Genomic DNA, 19352 nt, shown 5'->3' with positions numbered 1-19352 from the left:
CCCTCTATTTGCTCTAAAAAGAGCTCTAGATGACCAACACTGCTTAACAGTCTACAGTATAACATCTAAATGTAAATGACATATCTAACGTCAGGTTTCCTATATGCCAGACTTCCAGCTGCTGAAGTGTTAAACCTTTTTCTGCAAGACTGATAACCCCATTAAGAGACTTGTCTCCCATGAAAGTATTTGCTCACTGTTACTTACTGTGTTTAAACACAAAGACTATCGTGCTGCAATTCTGGAAAGCAATCCCATATTTCTTGCTATAAACCCATTCCGGTTTGCCAGCTCACCATCTGCACTATGTCCACCACACTCAGCTATGACCTGCTGTTAGTGGTCACACCAGTGCCAAATAGGGAAATTATACAATCTCCCAAATCTTACCTGAAATTCCTCAGGTTATACAGCCTTTAATTAAATTATCCCTTTTGATTTCTTCAGTGCTCCAGGAGTGCATGCTTAGCTACCAACCCATTAGAATCCCAAGTCTTTTTCAGAGCTACTGTCTCACAGTGAAGACTCTGTTGCTGTAAACATCTTGCATTTTCGATGTTGGATGTGTGACTTCCAGTGAATTGCTTCAGCTACGCCTCACAGAAACACCAAAACACCGACATGAGCACTCCAGACCCCTGTAAGGTTTAGCAAATAATGCCCTATTACCATCCCCATTTCCACGCCTCCCTTCTTCATTTTCTGGAGTTCCCTCCAGTCTGCTGTTCTTCAACCCTTTCCTTGGGCCCTACCAACTCGACCTTATCTCCGCGACTCCCGCTCTCGTGCTCTACCTGCTCCTCTGGTCTCGGGCAATACAAGGAAGCTAACACTTCCCCATTTAAGTGGGACAATTTTTTCACACTACCTTGCTGCTCCCCCATTTCTCCTTTTACCTCCCACCTACCCAACAGGTCGTTTTCAAATGCTACCTGTGAACTTTTCCCCTTATTTCAAGCTCCAAAATGAGCTTAAAATCCAAGAGTTCTTTACTCAAAATGGCTCACACAAAATCCCAAATGACCCATTTCTGACCCCGGCTCAAAACCAGCGCTCTCCTGATCCCCCTCCATATTGACACCTGCCTGCTACGTCACAGGGCCTTTTTCTCCCGAGTTTCCACTTCCTCCATGACAACTGCCTATATACGGCAGCCAAAACATTTCAATATTTCCTTGACGCTCCTGGTGGGATACCTGCAGTCCCCAGCACGCTGGGGCTGCAGAGAAGGGCCCGGGGTTTTGGACGAAGTGGGGAGAAGAGCCCCATTAGGGCCCCAAAACCGGGGAGACCTTCCCGCCGCGTTCCCCTCAGGCCTCTCGCACAGCGCGGCCGGGGAAAGCGGAGGAAGCGCAGCCTGGCCGAGGCCAACGCCAGGAAGCCGGTGGCCGCGGACCTGCCAGCCGCCGCCCTCCCGCCTCGGGGGCTGGGCTGAGGCGGGCGGTGGCGGCTCCGCCCCGCTGCGGGGGCCGCCCGCGCCGGCAGAGGCGGCTCCGTTCGCCGCTGTGACGCCGGCGGCGCTGGAACACCTGGAGGGGCGGCGGCGGCGGCTCCTCCGGCTTGGCCCTCCCTTCCCCTCCGCCGCGGGCAAGGTGAGTGCGGGAAGCGGGGACCCGCCAGGCTCGGTGCCGGAGCCTGCCGAGGAAAACGGGTTCCGCCAGCAGCTGCCGCGGCCGGTGTCGGGCAGCCCCGGGTGGGCGCCGCCTCCCCCGCGGGCTGCACGCCCGCCTCTTGGGGGGAAGGAGGCGGCGCGGCGGCCAGGCCTGAGGCGCGGGTGGCCCGTCAGGGCTTGGCGACGGGTGTAGCCGGGGCCGGACCTGCCCGGAGGTGAAATTTCTGAGGCACAAGATGGCATCTGCCCCTCCTTTTTTGCCTTGTGGTCGTCGTCCCCGTCCGCCCCCCCCCCCCCCCCCCCCCCCGCTGTGCGGTTATCTCGCCATGATTATTGTATTTATGCGTTTCTGCCTCCCTCTCTGCCGTACATCCTCTCTGGCTCTCTGCCCGCTGGAAGCGGGGAGGGAAACGGCCGGTTCTCCTTCGGGGTTCCGGCTCTGCTGCCAGGCTCTGGGCTGAGGCGAGGGCCGGGCTCGGGGGCGGCGGCGGCCCTTGTTCTTACCTGAGGGCTTGGGGCCGGCTGGGTTAAGAGGGATGGCGGGGCTTCATGGGGTAAGATAAGGTACCCAGGTACCCAGGCGTTAACAGCTAGTGAAATCAGAATAAAAAAAATAAAAAAACCCACAAAAACCATATAGACTTCCTATTTGTATTTGTATTGTGTATTTTGTGGAAAGCTGATCTCGATAATCAGATTTGACCTGCGTCCATCCACCTGGCAGATTAATGTCATTTGTCTGTTCTAGTCGTTTAGAAGAAGGAAAAAAAGGAAAATTACTTGAAACATCAGGTCGGTTTTTAGTGAGAGGAAAGGGTGAAGGGCACTGTGCTTTTTCATTCCTTGGTATCATTGTGTGTATGTTCAGCACCAAATGTAAATAAGTCTCCTGTTCCATGCTGTTTTGTGTAGTGCTGATAGGCTCAAGGTCCTGCGTGGACCCTCTTAAAACAGTAATTTAGTTTTGCCTCGGTTCAGATTTATAAATGCAAAACTAAATTGTGTAATCTCAGGGGTACATCCTTTAACCTCTTACCCCCAGGTTATGTTGTGTGGATATTTTTGAAGCTTGGAGTGTTTCTTCTGTTTGGTTGTTTGTAATATTTTGCCCCTGCCTGCAACCTTGCTTTAAACCAAGGTGACTGTTTATTTACAGGAAGCACCTGTTTGTTGGTGTATTTTATTTCCTTCGTGTTTCATTCTGTTATCATCTTTCTTTCAGTTTCTGGATGGATTTAATTTAATTTGGGTCTCGGAAAGCAGCGCTGGCTCTTGTTCCAGAGCAGACTTCTTGGAAATAAACTGTTCTCTTGTTTTGGTCTAGCAAGGCTGCTGTTGTAAGTTAAAAAACTGTGTTTGATCACTTTTCCAAAGTGTTGGCCAGAGAAAATGGCAGGCTGGCTTTTGGAGTCTGCAGTGCAGGCTGCATTTGGTTATGGTCTTTCATCTGGTTTTTCTGGTAATCTACTGTTTTTCCACTTTGTCCAGGATTCCCAAGGAGTGAATGGAAGTACCACTTGACAGTGCGATCTGCCTGGCAGTGATCTAGGAGTAGCAGTTCTTAGCAGTACTTAAATGAAGTCCAGGAACATCTTATGTAGACATTAGCAATTTTTTATACTGCTTTCTGAATAGGGTAGCCTATTGGTTTAAACTGAGTAACTTTATGATTTAAGATTTATGTTAATACCACAGAAGAAGGAATTTAATGTAAAGCCACAGAGATCTTCTTTTGTGTAGTAAACTGCCATAACTGGTATAACCAGTCACATTTTTCCTGTGGCAAGCTCTACTGGAAGATGATGTGGCAGTTAAATGCTGTGGAACCTTGGGCTAAAAGAGCCTCTGAAGTTTCTTTACTGTCAAAGCATCATAGGAGAAACATTGTTATTTCTAGAAAGGTTCAAACAAGAGCATACTCAAAAGTTAGATGCTGGTAATTTGAATTGGCCACCTTCTCAATTAAAAAATAATTAAGCACTTTTTAGATACTGGTGATTTCTTCCTTTGTGTTTGTGGGAGTTGATTCAAATATGCACATTACGAGAGGTTTGCAGGTTTAAGAGGACTAGTTAAGACTGTGTGGAAGGGGGAAGCTTTCTTGAACATTTTTCATTCACAAGGTTATATTACTGGTACGTAGAGGAAATCACATAGTGCAAAGTAAATTTTCTGTTGAACCCTGTTGTAGGGTTGGGTTTGTTCCCCTTAGTAGAGGTTCAAGCCCACCTGTCTTGCCTGTTCTTCTCTGTTATCCATACTCTACAGGCCTGCAAAATTGTTCTGATGAATTCCCAAGTAACCTTTTCTGGAAGAAATGAATAATAACAGCTCTTTTCACTCTTAAACTAGCGTTGAAAGCTGTTGGTACAAGTTGGCAGAAAAAAATGTGCTAGTATCTCAGCTAAATTAAAAGTCAAGAAACGTCCTCAAAGACTCTTTTTAATACTGTTTTCAAAATCTCCTCCGACAGTGTTGCTCTGAAGTAGTTGATTCTTCAAGATGTTTTGCCACTTCTCAACCATAAAATCACTCTAAAGACAAAATTATGCCACATGATGCAGAAGCATTAAAAATACAAAAGCCTGGAGGGTGATGAATGTTAAACAAAGAACCAAGCAGTCAAGAATGGTAGAAACATTTGACCTTTTACATGTTGCTGGTAATAATAGTCTCACGGTAGTTCTTCCTGTGGCTATTGTTAGCCATGGCAAACCGAGGGGCATTTTGACCGGTTATGCAATTGCTTACGTCAACCTTGGGAACTGAACTGTCTGTTCTGAGTCACGGAAACAATACTCAGGTCCATCTTGCAAGTAGCTTCATAGGGATCACCGCTGCTCTAGGAACAGTCGGCTGGTGTGCCAGGATCTGGGAACACTGATGTAAAAGTTGAGTGAACTATGCATCTATCAAGAACATACAGCCTGTATTGATCGTGGTGTTTACTCAAAGGGCAGCGAAAGATCACCCTGTATTCTTGTTGCCGTGCATGCTAAAACTGTTTTGTTAATCAAGTCTCTTATCCATGGATGTGAAATGATCTCCTGAGGGAATCTAGAGAAAATTATTTTCCCCTGTTCCCTCCCCCGGCGTTGTTTCTCCTCGGGTATAGTAGCATTGCTTCCTGGCTTCTGCATGGATGAAAAGGGAGGAGGGAGTCAAAAACTTGAGAGTGTTGACTGTGTCAGCAAATTGGGTATCTAAATAAGCCAGCCATTAGTTTGAACTTCTAAAACCATATTTGTCCATATTTATTATAGTATACGTGTGAAAAGAATATCCGGATTTTTTTTTTGTACGTCTCCTGCTCTTCTCATAAGTTCTACAAAGGGAAGGTTTCCTAAGATTCAGACTCTAGGTTGATCATGTGTAGAATGTGTCACAAAAAACATCTTCGTGTTGTCTTTTATAGTCTATGCACAGCAGGTGTTCCATATGGCATTTTCTTTAATAGTATTTGACTACTAAGTTTAAAATGACTGTTTTTTAAACTAAGAGAACAAATGTATATTACACAACAATTTGATAGTCATTTCAGAGAAAAGAAGCAAGTCTGCATTTAGAATGAGATTAAATACTGGATTGCATATATCCCCAGCTTTGCTCATTTGCAGAGTGAGGTTAGACCTGCCACTTGATGACTTATATTTACATTACTTTTCCATAAGACACATATAGTACTTATGATATTTACCTGGTTCTTTCCAAAGGACATTTGCTTAGCGTTCTTCCCAAACATAAGTGGAAAACTAGTAGTCAAGTAAAAGATGTTACATGAAGTCAAACTGATAGTATGTGCTGTTCTTATATTATTTCACAATAAGCAGCTGAAAAATGAGTATAATCTGAAAAAGGAATTTAAAATTAATTTTATGTGTAATTAAGTATTTGTGTCTGTGCAAATGATGAAGCTCTGCATGCAAGTTAACTTACCTAGAAAGGGCTGTTTTTTGCTCATCAATCTTCCAACTGTGAGTCTGCTAGCATTATTTAAAATATTTTATTCTGAGGCTACCTGTACTATGTTGTCACTACATGTGCCATTCTTATCAGTGTTTTTGAGATAAACCACTGGTTTTAGCAGTTTGTCATTCGACTGCTAAAAAAAATAAAAAAAGCCCACCTCACCTCCAAGTGTCATTTCAATGTATGTTATACTCTAGAAAGATGATCACTAATGCCTGTAAGTTTGACTTGATAGTCTTTGGAATAGTATGACAAGTATGTAGTACTGAATAGACACAACATTTTTTTGAGAGAGGAATAATAACATTTGATTTGGTCCTTGTACTTCGTGGGAGCAAAAACAGATTTTAAAAAACATGGTGACATAGTGACAAATTTCTGCTTTTTAACATTGGCTAAAACTTACCTCTAACTGTTTGGGTACTAAAAACAAGTGCAGTTCAGATGGACTGATACTCTTAAGTTCTCGGTCTAAATGAGCAATGTGCAGATTTGCTCCATTTGTCTTCCACTGTCTTCTATCAATTTGTACTTATCAGAGTCAGGAATAGAAAAATAAAAGACTAAATGATAGCATAAGAAGCAGCACCCTGGATGTCATACTCTCTTTAGACTACACCAGGAAATTAAGGAGAATAATTTCCTATGCTAATTGTGTATTCTGAAACATTAGAAGCATGATAATTGTTTTTGGAATAAAGTAAAGTACTTTTGGAATAAAATCAAGTACTTTCTGTAGTAGCTATTTGTCATCTGCCCTGCATAGAAAGTATTAAGAGTTGGTGTAAAATTCCGTGAAAGACAGGTCATTATATACTTAATGTCAGTAGTACTACTGCTCATTTTGTTGGATGTACTCTTTGCATACAGGTGCCTAGGTGGTGCTACAAAATGACAGAACACCCAAACCATCCAGTTTTCTTCATACGTTGTGCATGGTTTCTAATGGTGCGAGTCCTTAATCACACAATCTTAGTCATTTAAGATGCCTGCTTGTATTACTGTGGTTTGTTCTCCACACAATTTAACTAGCCTGAAAAAGAACGGAAAGGGAGGATTGTATTGGTTCAAACTACCTCCTTGGAAAACAGACTCGGATTCCTCTGATGCTTGTTGTTGTTTTCAGTACGTGTTTGGGTTTTTTCTGCATGTTGAGTTTTGGTTTTAATATTTCTCTTTGGTTTTTTGAACCCATGAAGAATCATGGAATCATGGAATGGTTAGAGTTGGAAGGGACCTTAAAGATCACCTAGTTTCAACCCCCCTGCTCTGGGGAGGGACCATCTTCCACTAGACCAGGTTGCTCAAAGCCCCATCCAGCCTGACCTTGAACACTTCCAGAGATGGAGCATCCACAGCTTCTCTGAGCAACCAGTTCCAGTACCTCACCACCCTCACAGTAAATAATTTCTTCCTAATATCTAATCTAAATCTCCCCTCTTTCAGTTTAAAACCGTTACCCCTCAGCTTATCACTACACTCCCTCATAAAGCGTCCCTCTCTACCTTTTCTGTAGGCCCCCTTTAGTTACTGGAAAACTGCTATAAGGTCTCCCCAGAGCCTTCTCTTCTCCAGACTGAATAACCCCAACTCTCTCAGCCTGAATCAAGACAAATGAATAAATGGAATGGAATAAATGATCTTTTTATAGAATCATAATAACTTTGCTGGGGTGTCTCATAAACCCCATTAGAGAAGAGAAAGAAGTAGAAGAAATTGTGTATAGAAATGTTAGTTCCAGAAGTGCTTGCATTGAAAGCAAAAATTGCTTCCAGTGGGCTTACACGATGTGGCTGTGTCCTAAGCACAATGTGTTACTCAATATGCTCTTGTATCTTTTTTTTCCCCAGTAATTCAACAGACCCCCGTGAAATCCCAGCTGTAAGCGAAGTGCTCTTACTGCATGATTTATCCATGTAGTTCGGGTGTTTTGTGCTGAAACCATCATTTCTGTGCGCTCAGAGGACAGTGGTGACGTTCTGGTTCAGGTGCTCAAAGTTGCTCTTTGGAGGTTGGTTCTATTCACTGTCTGTACAGAGGCTTAGTATTGAGATGCTTGTAATGTAATTTAGGCACCACAGTTAAATAATTGGGGTCAAACAGCATGACTTTCTTTCCCCCTGAGCACCTCACAGGTTTATGAATATAGCAGGAGTCCCTCTCAGTATAACAGATGCTGTTTCCCCCTGTGCTTCTTTTAAGAATGTATGAAACTTCTTTCTAGATGTCAGCTCCTGAAATAGGTTGAAAGAGTAATAATTCTGTTGATACAGCTTCTCCCTTATAAGTTTGCAATATTTCTTCTGAGAAGTTTTGGATAACCTGTAAGATATAGGTTTCCCAGGACAAGAAACAATGCTGTGGATCTGTCTGAGACAAAGGAATAGATGAAATGTTGTAGTGGATGCAAGGAACTGCTAATGCAGTGCTTGTACACCAATTCTGCAAACTTTTTGAATTAATAAACAAGTGTGTCAGTGAGTAGTCTAACAGAATGAAAATACTCCTGGATTTAAAGCTAAGCATGGATGATTCTCCAGGATTAGAACATCAATGATGAGTGTTAAGAGCTTTAGAGGAAAAATTGAATCTTGTAATTTGTCATATTTATATAACTTAAACTCTAGATTCATTTTAGCTGAATTACAGTGGTAGCTATTCATGTAGTGAGAATAGGAATGCTTGTAAGTCTGTGTATAATTGTGATGCTGAATGCCTATATAGACCCAAACTTCAGTTTTTTGCTCTCTTCCTACATTGACAATACAGATAATTCAGATCAACAGGCTGCTCTGTTCTCTTTTGCTTGGAAAAGGCGAAGTGAAATGTGGTTTGAAGCTCCTGACTGATTGGGTCTACGTGTTTGTAGACAGACCAGAGAAGATATAACTGTGCCCTGCCTAATCTTCATCTTGCAGTGAGACTGCTTCTTGCTTTGGAGGCCCATTTACTTAATTCAGTTTGATGACAGCTTCCAGGGAGCAGAGTGGGGGAGACAGGTTGTCAGCCAAGAGCTGTTGAAGAGGCACAGATGGCATTGATTCCCTCACCTAAGCACACTTTCTTCGCTTCAGAGTATTTTACATAAATGAAATTATCACTCTTAACTGTTAGAGATAGAAGTCCTTAAAATTCTTCTTATTTTTTGTTACTTAGTACCAATCTACTATTTCTGTATTAAAAGTTTCTTGGAAGATTATTAATTTAAAAGAGCCCACAGTGTTATATTAAGTAAATCAAATGCAATGCATGATTCTGCCATACTTGAAGTTAAAAGTTGCAGGATTTTTAAGGTGCAGAGTCTGTTGGGATTTGAAGACCGTCAAAACATATTTGCTGTTTTGAAAGGATCGTAAACTGAGAGGACAGTGCTATCAGTGAAAGTACAGACCCTTCTGTGTCTTTTTTGATGAACACTACTTTAACATAAGGTGCGCTGAATTCTGCTCCGCTTCTCATTCGGTTCCTTTTGTTGTTTCCGGATGCATCTCAGCAGAATGTTGTTCAATCTACTGCCTTCCTACATAACCATGGCAGGTTATCTTTGGATGTTAAATTTGATCTGTAGATCAGCATTTGTAACGTTTTTGCAAGGATTTCAGCTCATTTCTTGTTTCTGAGAAGTTGTGATTAGATCAACAGTTTGTTTTAGATACAGTCTTCACAGTTTAAAAGATTCGTGTTTGCTGTCTCTGATTGCTTCCTGCTTTCTACTATAGGATCTGTTGGCTAAGCTGTTAAGAGCACAGTCAGAGCTGTGTAACCAATGCTCAGCCAAGGGCAGATATTTGAATTAGGGGAAAACATATTTGCTTTTAATTGATTTCCCCATAACCTAGGAGAGCGTTAAGATCTGAATTTTACCTTGACACATGACACTTCTTATATTTACACTCACTGGAAAAGAAAAACTATCATGACTAATGATATACAGAATCGTTTATTATCAGTTTAGCTGTTGGAGAGAAGGGACTCATACTGTCCTTTTCTTATGAATAATATTCAGATGCTACCTGTATAAAGTTGTTCAGCTCGTGGAAAAGCTGCAACAAAGTACGGTAAAGCTAAAAAAGAGAAGCAAGTGTGTGTAAATGTTGTATAGAGCATGAGCTGGAAGGTAAGCCAAGGGTATGCTGGAGTTTAAATCGCTCAAAACACCACAATAGTATTTTTCTTTTTGCACAGAAGAATGTAGATGGTGTATTCAAATGGTCTTGGAGAATGTACAGAATCAGTGGACTTTTCCACAGGAATAGAAATGCCATTCACTAATGAGGGTGCCCTCCCATCAAGTTCCATTCCAGCATCATGGCTAATAAAAAATCTCAGTAGGAAAACAGGATGGTGCAGTGTGCCAGAAATATTATGAAGTTCTGTGTGCATTCCAGCTATTTTGGCTACCTGTGGGAATAATTTGTGGGTAAATAGTCTACAACCCAAATAAACTCTGCCACAGATGCAGAGGTGCCATAGTTGGCTGTTTGCAGGGCTGTCCTGGTTCCAGCATGTCTTGTTAGCTGTGTCAGAGCACTGCGTGAATGCAGCTGAACCACGTCTGAAGCCAGGCTGAGTCTAGAAGCAGTTTGGCTGTATTTCACAGTGTCCAGGCTGATAGGCTGTGCTAGTCCTCTCTGGTGTCACTCTGCAAACAGGGAGGTTTGTGGAAAGTGATGCTGAGGCTTCTTGGTGGCTCCTCAGAGGGCCCGCTAGGGATTTTTCAAGGGTTTGGCGTCGCTTATGAACCCAGCTGGCTCTGTATGGAAATGGATGTTTCGGCACTCTGGGCCCTTGTGTTCTGGGCAGACTTGTTATGAATAGGGCCAGCTCAGGTTTAATGCTGAAACTGAGGTAGCATCTGGCTGTCTCAAAACGCTGGGAAGCACTTGCAGAATTACTGGAGCTGTGTGTGGACTTCAGGAAACCTCAAATCCAGCACTGTGCAGCAATAAATGTGAATTTGGCTACAGTCAGCTATAATATAGCAATACTTTCCCCAGCATGCTCTAGAGCACCTGTGTTTCCTTCCCCCGCTCCCCCTCCCACTATTGTCTATAGTATCCCTAGCTTTTGTTAGCTAAGATAAAGGCTGTCTGTCACAGAGATCACAAGTGTTGTGTAATTCTTTATCATCAAAGGTAATGGAAACTTTCTGATACAAATGCTTTCCGATGGGGTGGTGAATGCTATTATTTTTTTAATCAGTGTCAGCATAATATTATTCCTTGGAACTTTTTTTTTAGTCTTAATACACTGGGAAGAAAAAAGAAAAATAAAGTCCCTTACATCAGCTCCTTGTGGCAAATTATGCTTGCTTTTAGCTATAAAACTGTATGATGACATAGGTTAATTTTAAGTTTGACTGCAGTCTTTGGGGAAGGTATTGGTGGAGTCTAGTTAGTGTCATGTGCTTCCATTGTAGTCAGCTTTGGCAGAGCAACTCTCTTGTTACTTCTCTGTGGGACATTTATGTCTTGTTCTTTGAAAGCATAACAGACTTCAAACCCTAAAGTAGTCAAAGGCTTTGTGTGCATTTCTTGGTCTCTCTCTGCAGCCTCAGGGCCAGTGTTTCACAACTGTAGGGATTCTTTGTTATGAAGTGTTCCTTTTAATTCCTTGATAGTTCCCTAGGCTGTTTCCAGTCCCCTTTTCTTAACATCTCCCACTTTTTTTGGTTAAACTTATGACTTTGGGATATCTTTATAAAATCTCACCACTTTCAGCTATCCCAGATGCTTTTAATAATGTTGTTTGTTACAGTTGAACCAATATCTTAACCCTCTTTCGTTCCTGGACTTGGACTAGACAGTAACAACACGTTAAATGACTGCAGGGACAGTTTACGTTGTATATGTAGCAGTATCTGAAGAATGAAAACTGTTAATGTTAAAAGTTTTGGCTATGAATGAAAATAATATGACTAAAAGCTGAAAATATTGTAGATAACTTTTAGAAAACATGCTGTGCTCTTTTTTTTCTTAGTTGGGGTTTTTTTGTTCTTTTTGTGTAACTACAGTGGTCGTGGTGCAGTGTTATTCTGCTGCCCATTTAAACCATTCTTGTGGAAGGTCCTCTGTATTAAACCAATCACACTGGCTGCTGCTTATTCCTGCTGTTTAATTGCTGCAGTCTTCCTGGCATGGTTTTTGTCTATATCACCTGGAGCTCTCTGGAACCGTTCTCTCTCCTGACACATTTTGAGTGATACCACATGCCAGGAGCCATTTCCAGCAGGCAGTGTAGGTATGACCCCACTTTTCCTTCCTTCCAACCTATTCGGCCATACAACTTTATGCCAGCAGGTCTTGTAGCCTCAAACACCTCAAATGCCATTATGTCACACAGCAGGATAGGGAATACATGCCCTTGTTTTCATACCATGAAAACACTGTCCTAATAGCTGTCATACAGTCCTGACATTGAACTAAAAAATCCCCACAAATGATATCTTAAGGGCATAGGGTTGCTATGGAGGACTTAAAAGAGTATAACCAAGAAGATCCCAGTCGAAATATAAGGTCAGATGTTTAGGAGGAAAGAATGTGAGCTATGCTTGCAAATGAGAACTGTTTTACCATGACCCTGATATATTTTTCTTTTTTTTTTTCTTTTTAGGGACATTGATTTCCAGGAGAGACAGGTGGACATGTACAGTGTGTAAGGTCAGTGCCTCAGACCTGTTCCCTGTGCTGGTCATTTACGCTTTGTTCCATGTAATATGCATGTTATTCCATCTAGATAGGCTGTTTGCATCCTGTCAAACCAAGTGTGCTGCTGAGTAACTGAGTCATGGACGTGTATACAAGCTAAATCCTGTATTCTTATCTCACTCGCGCACACCCAAAGTTGACTTAAGGAGGACCAGTATTAAAACAATGAAGTCAAGCATAAAGATGTTAGAAAACTGGAGTTAGTTCTGCATGTGCCTTATGGCTCTAGAAATTACAGCAAAACCATGACTGATGCTGTCCATTCTATATATTTCTGACTCGGTGGTGCTATAACGCAAAGAGCAGTCTGAAACAGTTCTTTCTTCCTCGTTGTTTGTCTGTTGGGCTTTACATTTAGACTCTGCTCTGAAGACAGGGTTATGAATTTTCTCATGGTCTCTCCTGCAGTGCTTATGAGCACTTCACAAAAAATTCCAGTTCAGGAAAATTTCCTGCTCTGATATGATCTTACAGCATCTCATGGAACTTTGCCAGAAAGTTTCACAGGTACTGACAGTAGAGAGGCTAGAATTGGAAATCTGGGATTTGGCTCCATTCGGCTCCAAATGGAAGTGTGTGTGCTTCACAGTTGCAGGAAGCACTCAGGTTGTTTGCATTGCCTGGTTCAGGTTCCTGCAATCTGTTCCAGTCCCTTTGCCGCTCCAGTGCTAATCATACTGTCTGTCAGCAGCACCATGCTAGATGTGTTTCCAGTGTCACGTCTTCCCCTTGCAGCCCCTTTTCTCTCTCGCCCAGATTAGTGCCAAAGTTCAGTTTCAGCACCATTACCCTTCCTAGCTGCTTTTTCCATTACTGTTTTCTCAGTCAATCAGCTTCATTTCTTAGGGCAACCTGTTGGTGTGTTCCTTCTGTGCCTGGTTTTACCTGCCGTTTCCCGGCAGCACCATCTGACCAGCTCCTTTTTGGTTTCATCTGTAGTCATGGTGCAGTGTCTCCATTTGCATGCTGGCTGTGTGCTGGAGAATAGAGTCCTTTCTGAAAGCAGCAGAGGAGAAGCCAGGTGCTTGTTGTTTATAAGGAGTGTCTGGCTTCACTTGTAAATTTAGCCTGGAAGGAGTGTGCTCAGTTACCAGTGGGAAGTGATGTGCGTGCCATCTAGTCAGCTCAATGTATAGCAGGAGACTTGAGTATCCAAACTGGAGGTATTAACTTAGAAAATCTAAAATACAAAAGCATTCAGATCATATTCTATCCTCAGGAACTGAGGTGTCCTTCATAGAAAAACCACCTGTTGGTTAAATTTCACATCCGTGGCTCAAGAGGTGATGTAGCTAGTGTTTCTAAAAAATAGATCAGTGGGACATGGACAAAAAAAAAAGTTGCTGAACTGTGTTGTGGCTAAAACTTTGGGGGGAAAAAACCCAACCGAGAAAGATGCCTAGCATGGACAATTTTGGCTTGCCTCATCAAAAGTCACTGAATTTATGCCAGGTAAACTTGCTTTTGCCTGGAAAACTTGCTAACATATAATAATTGGCAACATCAGTGATACCACTTAATTGTGTTTGTCATGGATTTAAGTGAGAATTGTGTGTTACATAAGGAAAGCATTTGGTCCACAGATTGAAAAGCTTTCTGTCATAACACGGTAAACAAGATGCTACAATATAGTAATTTTCTCTGTGAAAAGGTAGAGGGTTTCTAGTGTCTAACTTGAAAATTGCATTTTAAAGAAAATAACAGATAATTTCTTATTTTATTTCAGTGTCTGAAGAAAACAAGAAACATGGAAGGTCATAAGTAGTAAGTACTTTGATAATTTTTTCTTCTTCTAAAGAGCTAATGGTGTTTGGCATGTTGATTTGTCACTGCCTGAGTCTTATCACACATTATGTTCTGGCATCTAGTATTTATACGAAGTCACTGGTAGACATTCTGTTCAAAAAGAATAAAAATACAAAATGAAAAACTGCCAAAGAATGGAAAAACAAGTGAAATGACTAGATGGAAAAATAGCATATGTTATCAGTTTCCTGCTTAATGGAAATAAGTATATGAACGGTCATATTCCAAGAGGTTTATCTGTGGTCGACAACTTCAGAATAAAGTACATCCCTGTTTTAGTTATATTTTTTGATTGCTTAACAAAACCTAAATATGTCCATGATTGCTTGACACAAAATAGATTTTTAAAGGTATTGACAAGCATCTACCAGTAAAAATTGTCCAACGAATATTTTGGTAATGTGATTATAAATCATTTGTTATCCTAAACATAAACAGGAGACAGTAAATTCTCCAAATGACATTAGAAGCTGAATTTGTCTGTAGTGGTAAGGTTATATTCCTGTATTCCTTCAGTTGGTTTATCAGTCTGTTATTCAGGAATCTGTATCAATCCCAGCATTTTTTTTAATTTTTGTTTTTGGTGACCTCATATTAATAACTCATTATTCCTGCCACCATCTCCCCAGAATTTCTAGTGACCTCAAGTGAGGTAGATATCGAGGCTGGTTGACATCAGATGAATTATGGTGTTTTCTTCACTTGACCATTGAACTCAGATATCAGTTATTTGCACAGCTGTAGCACAAGTTAAAGCACACAACTAGCCAGACAGCTGAGGTCTTTTTACTGCCTTGTGAGCGGTTTGATTTTTTTTTTTTTTTAATTATTTTTAAAGTAATGCTGTTTTTATTAAGCTCTAGTATTTTCTCGTAATGCAGGGGGATCTTACTGTTACTTATTAGAGGTTGTAGATTTTGTCTTTCAAAGGTGCAGCATATATCAAGTCAATATAGGCTTTACCTAACTTGAGAGGCTGTCTTGCTGTCAGAGTGCGTAATGGTTTGTTTGTGCAGAATTCCACATGAAACATGGTGTGTTTTGCATGTGTTGTTTATTTTGTGCTATAGCACCAAAAAGGCCTATATTTTCATTTTAATTAATAAATTAGACTTTTGGAACTAATGTTTGGGTAGAATTAAATGGGTGAATATCTGTGCTGTTAAAGTTTGGGGAAGAAGCCAAGAAGTGCTGTGTGTAAGTCCATTTTGAATTTTGTCCTTGCTCACTTCTAGTTTAGTTTCTTACCATCTCTTTGGTGGTTAAGATGCTGTCTCCTAAATCATTGACTAACAATAACTAAAACAAGTAACAAAACCTAGGGAAACAAACTTACTTTTCAGGTTAAACTGTGTCACTGGTGACTGTGTAGGGTGGGTGTGCCACCCTTTTGGGGAGCACGTGTACCAATGGCTTGCTGTTTCAGAATGGCCATAGTATTTCATAGCAAGTATATATATCTGTGTGTCTCAGTATGCGAATTGGTGTGTATGTTAGATCTGAGGACCTCTTGGGGTAGCATCCCTGAGCTGTGCATGTTGTGTGAACTGTGAGTAGGATCTCAGTATCCCATAGTTTGTCACTTCACAAGTGGAGGGCATCTTTTTTTCAAAATAAACTCAACCTTTTTAATTTTCCTGGAGTATTTCATATAGTGAGTTTTAGCAACTGTTTGCTTCTAAAGATTTTTGCAAAATCACTGCAGCTTTCTTCATATAGACATAGGGGAAAGGGCATGTACTGTTGCAGAAATTAATAATGGAATAACTCTTCCTGAAAGAGATCAAGATTTCATTTTAAGGCTAAATTTTTTATTAAACCATCTTCATATGGTCTAAATATTGTGGAATATGGAGTTTGTCTTTAGATTGCACTTTTTATTAGGTCTGCTAGAGGAATGCAGAAGCATCTGTCAGTAGAAAATAATCCTTGAAAAAGAGATTACCTGTTAGGCACCCACAGTTGTCATGTAGTCGTTGCATAAAGATGTGAGCTATCTATCTTGCACATAGCATCCTCAAAAGAGATGAGTGTTCGTCTAATTCTTTATTATTCAATTGTAGAAAAGGGAGGGCAAGAAGTGGTCAAGTTCCATTCATAAAATGATCTTTGTGACATCCTAACACTGCTGAAATTGCATGAAAATTGCTACCTGTTTATGCAACTCTGCTAGTTCATTTGTTCAGTTAAAACTCTCCTACTAGTTATATAAAAATAAAAAGTTAATTCCACAGGCTATAAATCATTCTGTAATGCATTGGGAAGAATTCTTTGCAGCTGATTATTTGGCAGTACTACATGCTAAAGACATTCAACTTGAAAGCTGTGTATTATTTTCCAAAGTTGGATGGGAAATATAGTACTAATTTAATTGCCTTGTTATTAATGCATAATGAGGAAATGTATCTTAGAATATATGTGTCTGCATGCAAATGCAATATTCTTAATGGACATTTATTAATCTAGCATATTAGACTTATTTTTTTAAGCATTCTGTTGAAGTTTTGTAATTTCGTTTCTTAATATTCTAGCAATTATCCAAGGGAATTTTATGACCAATATGCTCAAAGCCAAGAAAAATCAGTGGTTAATAAAATGCAACAGAAATACTGGAAAACAAAACAAACCCTTATAAAAGTAACAGGAAAAAAGGAAGATGAACATGTTGTGGCTTCAGATGCAGATCTGGACGCAAAACTAGAGGTTTGTAATGTCCACATAATGTGTATTCTCTGTAGTCTATTCATTTCTATCAATCCTCTGATATGTGAACACATAGTATATATAATAATGTATACGCATTTTTGTCATTATTTTCTTGTAATATTTTTTCCAATTTTTGACAAAAGTACCTATGTAAATAATGGCGGCATTTTGTAACACAAAAACCCATGTACCTCAAACTTTATTTAGAACCTAATATTTCTTGTATCTATTTTCAGGTTTTGCGGGCAGGTTGTTTTTTGGGTTTTTTTTTGTTGGCAGGGGGGAATAGGAGATTGTCCTTTGTAGTTATATGAGTCATTCTTATCCTTTGCTTATATCACTTTAAGATATTATTTTTTTAATTAATATTCTATAGAATATACAAATGACATTCTTTATACAGTTATAAAATACCACATATACCAGAAAAACATGCAATATACCAAGAAGGAGCAAGGTGCATAGTGCGCTCTGCTCTCTGGAGCTTTTGGGCAGATAAGTGGGTTTTGACATGACCAAAGAAGCTTCTGAAAGTCTGTAAAGTGTAACCAAGAGAAGGAATCCTGCTGTGTGACAAATACAGTCCTACTGTCAGTATCCTCAACCCCACTGGAAAAAAAAAACATTAAGACTCTCCAAATTGAAAAGCTTGAACAACTTTAACACAAAGCAAAAGATAGAGAATGGACTTCAGAAGTGTAAAAATCAAGTTAGCGTCCAGTAATTTTTATCAGTATTGTTTTGTTACATAAAGGTAAAGGTTTTGCCTTACTGGTTTTCTTGCAGTTTCTCGGAAAATTGTTGATTTAGGATTCTCAGTTTATTTGCCTTTTTGCTGAAATACAAGAGGCTGTTTTACAACAAATCTTTGTAGTTCTAGCTATAATACTGATAATTTACAATGTGATCATTCTAGCTATGGGATCTTCATGATGGGTTATAAATCAAGAGCAATGATGTAAAACAAGCTGGAAGGATGGAACAGTATTTTATAAACATATACCTGAGTTCCTCCATACTTAAGGTGTGGCAGATTCATCAGGAAGGGCGCTTTGTTAGCTTAGCTGGGATTGGAAATAGGGAGACTTATGTTTACTGGATAAAAAACTGTAAGCATGTTTTCACTTGGACAGCTTCTCAACTGCAAGTCAGTTTGAAAGACAAGACCCATGTAAATGTACAGGAAGTCAGCAGATGCGAAGGAAGACAGTTGCTGTGCCAGTAGTCCGTTTTGCATATATTTGTGTAATGCTTGATACAGTGGAGTTTAAGTTACAGATTGGAGGTTTTAGATGGGCAGACAGAAAGAGTAGTAATTTCCTAGAAATTATCTCCAAACTTCATCAAGACTGGCTTTTTTTCCCCTCTACTTCCTTTGGAAACTGCTGCTTTATAAATTTGGTTAGAAAACCGCAGCTATGCCCATAGAAAGTTCAGTTTAAATCAATAACTATCTATGTTGGCATACCCATGCAAGTTTGTTCCACTAGACTTCGCAGTATTAAAAATTCAGTATGCACATTGCCACGCATGATGAACATGATAGACATTTTGATAACCTTTTGCTCTACTGTGAGGTTTTTTAAGAACAAAGATTTGTACATCTTCATATGTGTCAAAAATACCAACTAAAAAAAAAAACCCAACAGGAGTGGTTTGGTTAACTATCAGCTGTTTAGTATAGATCTGTTTCCAAAATTGTTTTTGTCTTTATTTTCCTTTTGTAACATGATTGGTCTGTCTGTCGTTTCAGTGAAACTTAAATGAAAGTAAAGCACAATTGATAAGGAAAAATTACTTTCAAGCTGGAAAGATCAGTCATTGTTCAAGAAGAAAATAGTGACCCCTATTAATTTCTACAAAAAATTCAGCTCTTTCTTGTGCTTTAATGTCAGTGTTTCTTGCATACACTTACATATTTCTTGTGTGTATTTTGTTTCAATTTCAGCTATTCCATTCTATTCAGAGAACATGTATGGAGTTGCTGAAAGCAATTGAACTGTATCAAAAAAGGATTTGTTGTAAGTATGATCAAATACAGTAGCTAGAGTGATAAGGAGGTCTGCATTCAGAATCATTGAACAAGTGCGAAAGTAGAAGTGAAAATGAGGAGCTACTAGTTTCGTTCTAGTTAAAAATAAAGATAACATTCTTTGCAGACAGATAAAGGCAGACTTGCTTATTTGCTTGAAGATCTCCCAGTTCTTAAGTTCTGTATTTGATATTATACAGTGATAGGTAGCAATAATTATGGGGAAAAAGCTTGCGTTTTTTTAAGTGGTTTTTCCATTACTTGCTTGGCCTATTTAAATTCAGAAGCGTACTGTCTTAGAGATGCTAACTCTGTTCTGAACTGGGTTTTTGTTTTGTTTTGTTTTTACTCAGGATTGGCTATGAAGAATATTGGTCTTATTAATAGTTTTATAATTAAGTAACCCATGCTATTGCAATGAATTTGATATTGCTGACTTGGCTGTAACAGGTGTACAGTAATTCGTGGCAGTCATTAGTGAGAGACAGGAACCTCATTTGGGAACTTTCAAACATCAGGT

At 40.0% G+C, this 19352-nt stretch overlaps 1 protein-coding gene across 4 annotated transcripts in view; it reads left to right on the top strand.

Annotated features, from left to right (window-relative positions):
* The first annotated feature begins 1205 nt into the window (after positions 1 to 1205).
* ICA1 (islet cell autoantigen 1) overlaps positions 1206 to 19352 on the top strand; it is a 71214-nt gene continuing 53067 nt past the window's right edge. The window contains exons 1-6 of one of the 4 annotated variants that reach the window (XM_063324906.1): positions 1388 to 1592; positions 7432 to 7592; positions 12194 to 12240; positions 14015 to 14052; positions 16626 to 16797; positions 18749 to 18821. In XM_063324906.1, the coding sequence (XP_063180976.1) occupies positions 14036 to 14052; positions 16626 to 16797; positions 18749 to 18821 (262 nt within the window). In that variant the 5' untranslated portion in view covers positions 1388 to 1592; positions 7432 to 7592; positions 12194 to 12240; positions 14015 to 14035. Of the gene's footprint in view, positions 1593 to 7431; positions 7593 to 12193; positions 12241 to 14014; positions 14053 to 16625; positions 16798 to 18748; positions 18822 to 19352 lie in introns of all 4 variants that reach the window. The other 3 variants (XM_063324908.1, XM_063324905.1, XM_063324907.1) reach the window with 3 other exon arrangements.

The sequence above is a fragment of the Chroicocephalus ridibundus genome, chromosome 2, assembly GCF_963924245.1.
Source record: "Chroicocephalus ridibundus chromosome 2, bChrRid1.1, whole genome shotgun sequence".
NCBI lineage: Eukaryota > Metazoa > Chordata > Aves > Charadriiformes > Laridae > Chroicocephalus > Chroicocephalus ridibundus.
The sequence above is the reverse complement of the archived record's forward strand: the minus strand, read 5'-3'. Positions and strand labels throughout refer to the sequence as shown.